Consider the following 12,660-nt stretch of genomic DNA (forward strand, 5'->3'; position numbering starts at 1 on the left):
TCCTCGTCATGTCAATAAAATTTAGTTTTACTATTTAAATAAATGACTGAATTGCTTCTCCAAAGGAATTATTAGTTGCTTTTACAAGAAACTCAATGAGATCCACAGATGATATCTTTATTGTGTGTCAGTTACAAACTTATGATCTAGGATAAAAGCATAATGAGCGGTAGGAAATGAAAAATGTGTAGTATTGAAGATTAGATCATGTGATCTAATTTATCATTTGTTAAGTAAAGAATAGCAAAATTGCCGATTCAAAGAACCGATAGAATGTTATATTGTATAATCTATCTATAATGTTTTTTTTTTTTTACTAGGTAAGGCTATTAATCTATATAACTTGAGGTTTAATATTTTATTTTGAATAATATTTGTACTAGTTGCTTGCCGCATCCAACACCATAACACCAAATTTGCACAAATCAACAAGAATACATGATACCCAACTGTTGGTACTTCCAGCTAGTATTGCAGTCTTTGTTAAATTAACTCTTTAGAACTATGTTCATGCATACTTGCTCCACCAAAATCCCAAAACACAGCTTTTAATAAATAAATTATCTCACACATACGCATAGAATTACTTGGGACCACATGGAAAAAAAAAAGTAATAATATTCTTAATTTTGAGGATACATATGGTATAGAAAGTCAATAAGGCAATGCCAAAGAAAACAAATTTAATTAACCTACAAATGGATTGGAGTCTTTTCTGTGGAAAAATGGATTGATGTAACTTATAATTACTTCATTTTTATTCATAACAAAGAGGATATGGGGAATCAAGATCACATTCTCAACCCTGTGCTGCTTCCATGCTATTGGGAAAGAAAAAAATCCCTTAAATGAAATGTGGCTTAATATTAGTTAATAAATATTGTTCACCTCGTAACTACGTCTTAATTATTCAAAAATGATTATTCAAATTTATGTTTATTCAATATTCAATAATTTTTCTATGATCTGTTTAGACGATGGAATTGAAATAGCAGTCCAAAATTTTAATTTCAAATTTATTGTTATAGAATTGAAATGGATATAAAATCACATTCCTAATATAATGGAAATTATATAGTTGTACTCAAAATATTTTTATATTAAAAATTAACTAGTTTTGTACTGTTGTAGTCACAATTTATTTTAATTACAAATTATAATATTTCATTCAAAGATTTGTTGGTTCCCTGGTCTAAAATCATAGTTAAATCACAATGAACAGTACCTGACCACAAGGCAAATCAAATATGAATGCTTTCATGGTGCTATAACCTACTCAGCAAAAGTTGAGACCGAAATTGTGCTGAAAATGAATTCATATTACACGATTTTTTCATTGTACCCGAAAATGCTTCAAGTTCAATTTATAAATTTTATTTTCCACATAAAAAAGTTCAGGAAGTAGTCCAGACAAATTTATAATCTAAAATCTGAAACTCCAAAATCTAAATTACTATAATTTTCATTCAGAAAAAAATGTAAAAACAATTCTACCAGTCATGAGCTTGCTAGCTGAACACCACAGTAAAACGGCTACCCAACTTTCTACCAGCCCAAATTGTACCATTCCTGATCATGTGTATGGAAAAGACTTTGTTGAGAGGAAAAAAAACATCTTTTGGTGATCTTTATGTGACAGAAAGAACTTGTCTCCAATTATCAACTGGGTAATTACCATAATGTACACAAAAATCATCACTTCTCACTCCATTAAAGGGAGTCTTAAGATTAAAAACAGTAATTACCCATCATATTATTCGTAGCTTTAATTTCATATTGCCAAAAGTTTTTCATATGACCATTAAGGATCAATTTAGACACATAGGAAGAAATGTTTCACCAAACTGAGTAATCAGAAACAATACATTACCTCTCAGGTAAGTATATAACCTCCCAAATAAATGTAGTTGCAGAACAATTAACTATCAATCTCTATTCTGTATATCAGTGGACTTCCCATTTTTAGAATTTGAATGTTTGAAATATACATCTTAATTAGAAAGCAGGAAAAGAATCCGCCCCATGTTCTGTAGTCTACAGTGCAATTTTCCCTCATGAAAGCCAGAATAATTTCTTGTCTTTGATATCTGATTATGTTAAATGATATACTAACATATACAATAGCAAATTAGTAATATTGGTTGTTCGTATTCAGGCTAAACAAAGAAAAGATGCTCATCTCTAATCAGAAATTGTCATTCATTCCTGAGGAGTCCACTTTTTTTAGGGTAGAAAAAAAATTATGAATAGGTCATTTGACCAAAGTAGCATTAGAATAATTCTATAAATGAATTATGACAGAGGTACCTTATTAGGAAGGAAAGGGATAAACTCCAATTACAAGATTGAACACTGTAGAACTTTGAGGGTCTACACTTCCCAATGTCCTAAGGCCCCAGTTTTCTCAAAAAATGACAAGATACTCACCTCTCTCGACCTCTCCTCTTATATTTATAGGCAACATGCCTTACTTATCTAATTATCAGCCCCCAACGAACGAATTATTCAAATAAAAAACCACAAAGCCAAGCTAAATTGAAATAAGTGAATTGTTCGGCTAGAATTGAAGTTGTCAAAGCCTGAATATATAGTTGTTCAAGATATATGTGAAACATTGTTTCCTTTGTTAGATCATTAAGAATATATCTTAAAATAGAAACTGAACAAAAAGTTAGAATGAAAGGGTTTTGAAAAAAGGGAGTATAATTCTTCATTTTAAATTAATATTTTCTTGTTTGAACATTTTTTAAAATATTTTAACTATTAATTTAAAACAAAGAAGTCAACCTTCCCTTTCCTATACCTTGAAACCACTCCATCCAAACATACCCAAGAACAGAATGTTCGCATATATTTAGCCCCTATCCTTGGAGATATTACATATTATTATGATCTGTGTATAAAAATGATCTATGATGTTTTAACTTTAAACACAAGAATTGTACAATGCGGGAAAGAGTATCTCCACCACAGGGTTGGAACGTGTTCAATTCAAGAAATGTTATGGCAAAATGTTCAATTTACAGTACTCCCAATATAAAAATATACTTGCCAATTGCCATAGCTTCAAAGGAACAAACTAATTCAGGTAGGAGACTAGTGAACACCCAATATGCAACATATTCAGATATTCATGCGACATGCATGGAGAGACAAATGTCATTCATACCAAACAAATCTTAGCAGTAGATTTGTTGCGGTGGGCATTCCTACATTTCCAACACCGTGACTAGGAATTGGCAAAATCACTTTTATAACAAATCTCAACCAAATGACCAACTAAAATAACATTACAGAAACTACATTTATGTATGCCATTGTAGTAGCACATTTGCCATAACAACTTCCTTTCCTCCGAAAAATTCTACTTGTAATTTGAAGCAATTATCATTAAAAAAAGCCCTTATGCCAATAGCGTGTCTATTAAACAAACCAAACACAGCCAACATCCAAATCAAAATTAAGGAATAAAGAACCAAACAGAATCAAAATTACCGCAAAATGCCATCATCAACTCATCCCGCAGAAACAGAAATTTCAGCTTCACTCAACTCCTTTCTTCTAAGATACTGCTGCAACACACTAAGCCTAGCCGTTTCAAAAGCAAAATACCCCAAAGCAGAAAAACACGCACTATGAAGAACCCTAGGACCCATGCCACGTGTCAGTCCAATCCACCCTTCCTCCCTCAAAATCTGCTTCACCGTAGCCGAAACGCCGTCGTACATAACCGCCGCGACCTTACTCACACCCTCCCCACGAACCTGCGTCATCAACCTCGTCTTCACCACATCCAACGGCGTCGTAATGGACGCAGATATAGCCCCAGCCAGTGCCCCACAAAACACGCTCTGAATCGGTTCTAAGTGGCTCTTCTCGCTTCTCCTCAACACTCCAGCTTTTAAATACTCAAACGACGAGTAACTCAAAACCCCAGCGGGTAAATTCCTCAGCAACGTGGCGGAATAACCGGCGTAGAGACCCATAACGCCGTCGTTTTTCAAAATGTTGACTAAAACTTCCCACGACCTCCCCTTAGCACCAGCTTGCATTCTTTGAGTTATTAACTCCTTGGGAACCATTATCGCAGACGACACGACGTTTCCCATCGCGCCCGCGCACGGGGGAATTAAAACGGCGGGGAAGTTCTCGAATTTTGATAAAAACGACTTTCCGAACTCGCATGTGCCGAAATAAACAGCAGAGGAAGCAGTGGAACCGACAATTACCGCGGAGACACCGCTGTAGAAGCCGAGAATGCCCTTGGACTGGAAGGTTTTAACGACAGCGTCGAGGGTGTTCTTGTAAATTTGCGAGGCGCCTTTGGTTTGCATCTTGGTTTTGATGGTGTCGAGGGGGTGGAGACAGACGTAGGTGAATGCGCCGGCGATTCCGCCGCCGGCAGCGCCGATGAGGGCGCGTTCGAGGACGGAGAGGGTTTTAATGAGGGATTGGGGTTTGGGGGTGGGTCGTAGCAATTTGTTGGGTCGGGTCGGGTTGGAATTGGAGGTGGAGGCGAAAGGGAGGACGTGGGTGTGGGTGAGGGTGGTGAAATGGTTGAGAAGAGAAGGGAATTCTGTGAGTGTTGTTGAGAGTTGGTGGGGTTTTGGGGATGGGAGGCCAAGAGAGGAAGAGACTCTGGCCTCCATTGAAGACTCCGCAGGGGAAGAAGAAGAAAAGGAGTGGGGAGAGTGGCGTTGAAAACTTGAGAGGTGGAGAAACACAATCTGGGGAAGGTGAATAGCAACATCGTCCTTTTGTTTATGGTTGTATAATTAATTTTTCACCGGTAAAACGAAATATAAAAAAGGTAATTGTGATTATAACTTATGATAAATTAGGTTTGGAGAGAGATTCTTTATTTTTATTTTTCTATATTGTTTGAATAAAGAAAATGAAAGTATAAATTAATTGTAAATTTAGTTTAGTAATAATTTACCTTTATAAATAATATATAATTTTCTTTGAAAATAAATTTTAGTTTTTCATATTTTATTTTATATTATTGTATAAAAAATTAATAAAAATAAAATTCATTCTCATCTCTTTTAAATGCATACACTTAAATTTAATATTTTTTAATAAAATATAAAAATTTATCAATTTAATCATTGATTTAAAAGTTTTTAGTAAAATAACTTTACAAGTTATTTTTTTAAAATATAAATAAATATTATATTTTAAATAATATAGTTAAAAGCTGTAGCTCGAAAGATTTAACATTTGAAAATTAAAAATATAAATAATTTTTTTCATATTTTAACAATTTCTTTTTATTTTAGTCCATCTTTTTTACAAATTTTTGTTTTAAATATCAATTTTTGGTTGAATTATGTCAATGAGAGAGACTAAAAAAATGATTTACTAAAATATTGGATTAAAACTAAAATATTGTTAAATTTTAGAAACTTAAAATATTAATAGTAATTTGTATGTTAAATTAAATTGAATTTAACTAAAGTTCAATTTTCATATAAATATCTCAATGGAATCGTTTTTCTCCTTTTTATAGGTAAAAAATTATTAATGATTTTATTATAGTTTGTAGTTCAAATGAGTCAATTTAAAATTTCGATTAAATAAAATACAATGAGTGTGTTTAGTAAATTTTAAATTAATTTATAACTTATTTCACTAATTTAAAATTTATTTAACGAAATTAGACTTATTAAAAATGAGTTTATTTTAGTAATTTATAGTATTTAGATAATATTTGATGAAACAATGCTTTATGATGCATGTGTGTTAAAAGCTTTTAGCTTTTTTCTTTTATCTTATTTTAATTTTTATGCCTTTTTATATCATTTTATACTTATAAAATAATTTTATTAAATATTTTAAAATTATTTAGCTAATTCATCAATTTTTTAATTTATAGTTTCTAGCTTTTAATCTCAAGCTAATTTTTTAACTTTTAACTAAATTTATTAAATAAGTCTAGTATACGAAGTCAGAGGAGAAATATATCACACAGTTTGATTACAAGAGATATGCACTGAAATTTTATTCATCGACAATTAAAGATAAGAACTAAAAAATGTAAAAAATAATGGAAAACAAAAATTATAAAGGCAATTTGTGAGACTGCACGACTCTTACTACTGCTAATAAGATTGCGAAAATTTCAAGAAGTAATATGAAGATTGGCTATAAAACTATGTAAAAAATAAATTGCAGACAAAAGATTGGGAACACTACTTTAGGATTGACAGTCCTTAAAAGATAAAAAAGAAGGAAAAAAAAAGATATTATAAGTTTATCATCTTAAAGAAAGATGATGAGAATTTAGATCTTTCTTCTAGCATTCATCTTTATATCTCCAAATTGAGTTTAGAGTTGTTACGTTAGACAAATAACAGGAAGCATAGATGAAAATGAAAAACTATCAAACTTTAGGTATCTCGAGTCCAAGCACATAAATGAAAAAGAAATAAACATTACAAATACATTGTACAACAAAATGCAACTACATCATAGTAAGTTTCTTTAATCAAGATTTTGTAACTCATTATTTAAATGCAAACCGCATTTTATCTTCTAAACTCCAAAGCTAATTGAATTAAGTATCTTGCACTTGTGACAGTCCACAATGCCTTCATCCCAGATCAGGAGTCAGTAGCACTCCTACAAATATTAGTATAGTGGATTAAAAATAAAAAATTTGAATTTATTTAAATGAAACCAAAAATAAATCTAACCTTTAATTACCATAATTTTGTAACGTTAAGCAATTTTTTAAATTTTGTTCAAAGTTTCACATTGTTAGCAGGGGAACTACATTTACAGTTGGAATTCCAGCAAGAGCACCAAAACGATTGAGGTGTGAACACTTGACTAATATAGTAAACTACCTATTTTTGAGGTGTCGATCAAGAAAAACAAGGAGGAACACACACAAGCTGTAACAGTTGACCCAAATAAAAATAAATGGTAGCACCCAAAAAATAAGGGAAAACAGATGAACTAATGTGATTTGGGAGTCATATCTCTGATCCACGAGGACAAGCACGGTTTACTGTTGGAGAAAAAAACTTGTTACTCACGCAGTTAATTTGTAAGGAAGACATAATAAATTACAAGTGATATACCCTACGATTAGGTAAGAAACCATTTTTATTTAAAAAAAACAAGAAAATATCTTGATTAGAAAACTCTACTAACTCATTTTGATTATTTACAGATTCCAGTCCTCAATTTTCATTTATAATTTCAATTTGGTATTTATTTTTCCATGTTGGTATTTTTTATACATCTTAAGTGCAAGTACCTAGGAGAATGTTAATATTGACATGGTGGAGGTTGCAACCCAGACATCATCATCACATCACATCCCATTGTTAGTTGAGTTACCAGCATCTTTTACATCATAAGTTACTCATATTTACTTATAAACGAATCACATTTACTGGCAACTAAAAATAATACGTTAAAGTCAGTACTTCACAGAAAATTTGCTAAATAATTTGATACAAATATCTATATCAATAAATGAATTATTCGACAAAATTAAACATTTAAACAACATGAACTATTCTTTTGTTTCCCTTCTATGTAACAACATTCTAGCTTAAGCAATAATTTTACTAGTAAAGGGTAATGAATTAGATAAGTTGGAGTGATATAAATTACTAAATTCTAATAACTAGATCAATGTCAATATAAGCACTAGTTTGAAATACAAATTAGCCTTTTCCGCATGAGAATCAATTATTGATTGATGTAACTACAACATAAGAAAAAAGTATGATTTTGAAGTAAAGAAGTCAGAACGTACCAATCAATCTTCAGGTCACTTGTGCCACTTTGCCACATTCACTACAATCATTACATGTATATGGTCTGTGAATGTGTTCAAGAACCTCAGATAAGCATTTCTCCAAGGTTCCCAAAGTAGTATTGTCCCCAATAGGCCCCAAAAGCCTACAAAGTATCCAAGCCCCAAGCTCATGTATAATCCTTCATAGAAAGTAGAATCTTCACCGGGGGGGGGGGTTGTTGCTCCCTGAGGCTTTACTATTGTCGTATCTCCAGGACAACTTTTGTTAAGTTGTTCACCACAAAGATCAATATTTCCTTCAAAACTGGATGCATCAAAGGTTTGCATATGTCTTCCTGATGGGATTCTTCCAGAAAGAGAGTTGTGTGACAAGTTTAATTTTCCTAGACTGTCAATTTGAGAAAGAGAAGAAGGAATTCTCCCATCTAAATGATTGCTTGATAAGTCAAGGGATTCTAGTGAACTTAGATTTCCAATCCCAGAAGGAAGTTCTCCACACAAATTGTTTCTTGATAAATTCAAAGAAACTAATCCAACCAAATATCCAACCTCTTCAGGTATTTCACCCGTTAAATTATTACATGAGAGATCAATGCTCTGAAGAATCAATTCTGGATCTGTGAACCTCTGTTCTACACCTTTCCACATCCATGTTATATGAAGTTTATAGGAGTTTGAATAGGGAAGGCCGTAAATTTCATAGTAAGTTTTATTGTACCAATATACATGACTTTGAGTTTCACTCATGTTGATGCTTTTTTCAGACATTGCAGTGAAATTCTTTAAGCATGTTGGAATTCCTTTTGATAAGTTGTTCCTAGAAAGATCTAACATTTGAATACGCCTCAAATTACGAAGTAGAATAGGAATATTTCCAAGGAAGTGATTCCCTCGCAAGCTCAAGATTAGCAATTGCAGCAAACTTTCTCCAATCCATGATGGTATTGGACCTGACAACATATTTTCACCCACGTCCATCATTACTAAATTGCCGCAATTCTTCAAAGTAAAAGGCAATTCACCCTTTAGATTGTTGTTTCGTAAAACCAAGGCTTCCAGTTGAACAAGGGTACCCATGGACATAGGAATCTTCCCTGACACTTCATTGTTGCTTAAATCAAGAAACAATAATGAGCGTACAGATTCCCAACAATCTGGAAGTTGTCCCTTTATTTGATTGTTCGATAAATCTAAAGTGGCCAAGTTTGCAGCTGTGCTTCGGTCACACAAGAATGAAAACAAATCCGAAAATTTATTTTCGGAAAGTATCAACTGGGAAGCTTGTAGTAAAAATGACGGAACTTTGCCCTCAAATTGATTTGACTTCAGATTTATATATGGTCTCAGAGGAAGCTTTAGTGGGAAATTCGGAATCGCACCTGTGAGATTGTTGCGTGACATATTAATATACTGCAAGTTGTTCCAAAACCATTCTGGTACGAAACCACTAAGCCCATTGTCGGAAATATCAAGCCTAATCAAGGAACTTGGGGTTCGAAGCCAACCAGGAAAAGTTGGACCTAATTTGCATGATGCTACGAACAAGAAATTTAATTGTGAAGGAGGAACCCAGCTAGAGAGTTTTAAAGACACCGAGTTGTACGATAAGGACAAACCTATTAATTTGGAAAAATTACTGAGATGTGATTCGGTGACATCACCCTCCAAAGAATTCCCTTCCAAAGAAAGATAGTTCAATTCAGATAGCAACCTGATGCTTTTAGGTATCACTCCAGTTACCCGATTATAATCTAAATCCAAAACCTTAAATATGTGTTTGTTGCACCACGTAGAGTTTTGAATGAAGCTAGAAATTTCCCCACTCAACTTGTTGTATGAGAGGTCTAGCGTCTGCAATGTGCATATGTTCCCAAAGAAGGATGGAATCTGGCCTTGTATTTTGTTGTAGGAGAGGTCAAGATCTTCAAGAGAGTTGAATGCTTTCCCAAATTCATCAAGGATGGGATTTTCTAATAGGTTATCATAAAGGGAAAGGGAACGAAGATTGGTGGTGAAGTTAAAGAGCCAGTAAAATACAGAGGATGATTTCAACAAGTTTGAGGAGAGATCAACGGTGACAAGAGAAGATGATGAATTCATGGTGGAAGCATATGACATAAGAAAACTTTCATCGGTAAGACTGCATTTTTGGAAATATAAACTTTGAAGTTTTGAGCTGGATTTGAAAATACCTTGGAAAGCAAATGATGCAATGTTATTATATGAAAGGTCAAGGATGACCAGAGAAGGAAAGTTTTGAAAGAGAGGAGATGACAAAACAATGTTATTATGAGAAAGATAAAGCTCCTGGAGATTATGGCTGTAGTTGGACAGGAGTTGAAGCGTTGAGGATGTCAGCATATTGGAAGAGAGATCAAGAATGGTAAGAGAAGTGGAAAACTTGGAATGAGAATAAAACAAAGATTGAATATCAGTGTCTGAAAGAGTGCAATCAACTAACCTCAACTCCGTTAAGTTTGGGATAAGCTTGGCAATCGTTTGTAGCCAGTGATGGGAGGAGCCAAGATTACCTAATGAACTCAACTCAAGAATTGTTAAGAAATGGAGATTAGACAACCACTCTGCATCCTTGAATTCAACATCAAAATTGCCACCAAGTCTAAGAGTGTGCAAGTTAGGAAGATTCCCAACCTGAAAAGGGATTGCTCCTGAAATTGAATTTGTCCCAAGGTCTAGATACTTCAACCGTGACAGATTTCCAAGTTGATAAGGGATTTCTCCATAGAGTGAATTGGTCCCTAAACCCAGATATTGTAAATGTGCAAGCTTTCCAAGTTCACAAGGGATTCTCCCAGCAAATTCAGAATATGAGATATTGAGATATCTCAAGTTGGTAAACGAGCCAATAAGTTCTGGAATGTGACTCCATTGAAAATGATTATAGCTGAGATCCAAATACTCCATGTTTTGCAAGTGAACCAACGAAGTGATGTTGAATGCACCAATCAAATATTGTGTATCCTGACCACGAAGATCAAGCATTTGTACATGACCAGTTTCACTGTGGCACTGAATGCCCTTCCATTTGCAACAATCACGATTACTTTCATCGTCGCTCCATGTAGATAGCATGCCAAAGTCACGTGTGAGACTATGTTTGAAGTTGAGGAGTGCTTGTCTCTCACTCTCTATGCACTTAATTTCTCCAGTCATGGGAAAGTTGTTCAATGCACTCTTGGATCCTGCAGCTTGTAATAGAAGCAGCAACAGTGCATAACATAATCTGGGAATACAACTAGTCATTGTAATTTTGCAGATATGAAACAACGTTGAATAAGAGTAAAACGAAGATCGGAAACTGTGTTCAAGTTTCTCTTTTGTTTTTGAAGCAAGAAAGATTTATTTAGTTGATAGGGTGGCCAAATGAATAAGTTGTTAAAACTTTTGCAAAAGTGGATTTCTAAAATTAAAAAAAATATATAAAATCCATACACGAGAAACGTAATTTGTTATATGTCTCCTAATTTCCTTAATTATCCCCAAGTGATTTCAAAGTTAAACTCGGTTTTTTCTGTTTCTTTATTTATTTTTTTTACTATTATTTATTCATATTTCTTACTGCTTAAGATTAAACATTTTTCATTTAAACAAGACATCACGCTATTTAAGCTTTAACTAAAAACTTAAAATATATTAAATTGTGATTCTTTTCGAGTTATAATAGTAATTCAAATCATAAAAGTAAAAATTAATAAATTGCTCTCATTAAAACTTGAGGAGATAATTTGACAAAATTATGATTATGAAAGGGATTATCTATCATTTTAATAAAATAATAAGTATAACTAATTATTCTTTATTCTTACATTACTAAGGGCATTTTTAAATGGCATCTGGCCTGCATATTAGAATTGTTTCTTTTTTTAATCACTCTCGAGCATTCTATTAAAATAAAAGGACATTATATGAAGGAAAGTATGTGCATAAACAAAATAAAGAAATATTAAAGTACCAAAATGTCTATACACGTTTTACTTTTCTAATTCAACGCGGATCCTTAATTTTTCCAACCTACTAAAAGGGTCAGCAAACATAGAAGATAGCAATCATGTCTGTAGACGATACATCATTGTACTTTTTTTTTATCTTATAAAAAAAATTAAAATACTAATATATTTCTTAATTAATTTTAATAGTTAAACTAAAATAATTTTTAAAAAATTAAATTGATATCAATTTTCACGAATCATGTATAAAATTTAGACAATATTTTTAATTATATTTAACAAAAGGAGGAGTGCTTAAAGAAAACAAACTAGAAAAAAATATAATTAAATTGATTGGTAAAGATAAATATTTAATTAAGGAAAAATAAATTTTTTTAATAAATTTATATTTCATGAGACCCAAGCTAATGTTGATACATGAAGGTCTCAACAATTTGAAATATACAAAAGTAAATATACTACACAATGATGTTATAAATTACTACATTAATTAGGTAGTTTAATTTTAATTTAATTAATTGATAAGTTAAATCAATGTAAAAATATAATATATTTTGATTAATTAATTAGATGAGATAACAAAAATGAACATTCTTTAGTTGATTGATAAATTTTATAATTAAATGGAGATGAATATTATTTTATGCTTGGAATAAATTTTTATGTTATTTAATAATTTAAGAGAGGAATATTTTTAGCTATAGGAGATTTTAATAAAACAAATATATAATTCAATAATTTCATAAAAGATTTCATTTTTTAATATATTGATAGTGCTGCTTATGACATAAGATAACGCATGTATACACATGTTTTGACAATTTATAACACACAGATGTAGAGTTGCTACATATTGATATCACAAATTGTTGCACTTGGCTTAATTAATAAATTAATTATTTAATTATTCATTAT

At 32.1% G+C, this 12,660-nt stretch overlaps 2 protein-coding genes across 2 annotated transcripts; both read right to left on the reverse strand.

The window, feature by feature from the left end:
• Positions 1 to 2,903: 2,903 nt before the first annotated feature.
• Positions 2,904 to 4,726, reverse strand: LOC113867524 (protein MITOFERRINLIKE 1, chloroplastic). The gene has a single exon (XM_027502904.1). It carries the CDS (start codon positions 4,647 to 4,649, stop codon positions 3,516 to 3,518), a length of 1,134 nt encoding a protein of 377 aa, XP_027358705.1. The 5' UTR covers positions 4,650 to 4,726; the 3' UTR covers positions 2,904 to 3,515.
• Positions 4,727 to 7,789: 3,063 nt separating this feature from the next.
• Positions 7,790 to 11,041, reverse strand: LOC113866821 (receptor-like protein EIX2). Its single transcript, XM_027501620.1, has one exon. The coding sequence runs from the start codon at positions 11,039 to 11,041 to the stop codon at positions 7,790 to 7,792; it is 3,252 nt and encodes a 1,083-aa protein (XP_027357421.1).
• Positions 11,042 to 12,660: the final 1,619 nt, after the last annotated feature.

Source organism: Abrus precatorius, unplaced genomic scaffold, assembly GCF_003935025.1.
Source record: "Abrus precatorius isolate BTA unplaced genomic scaffold, Abrus_2018 Scaffold5, whole genome shotgun sequence".
Classification (NCBI taxonomy): Eukaryota; Viridiplantae; Streptophyta; class Magnoliopsida; order Fabales; family Fabaceae; genus Abrus; species Abrus precatorius.

Bases quoted from the DNA above. Each gene is read 5' to 3' on its own strand.
- LOC113867524 (XM_027502904.1), bottom strand. From the start codon at position 4,649: ATGGAGGCCAGAGTCTCTTCCTCTCTTGGCCTCCCATCCCCAAAACCC.
- LOC113866821 (XM_027501620.1), bottom strand. From the start codon at position 11,041: ATGACTAGTTGTATTCCCAGATTATGTTATGCACTGTTGCTGCTTCTA.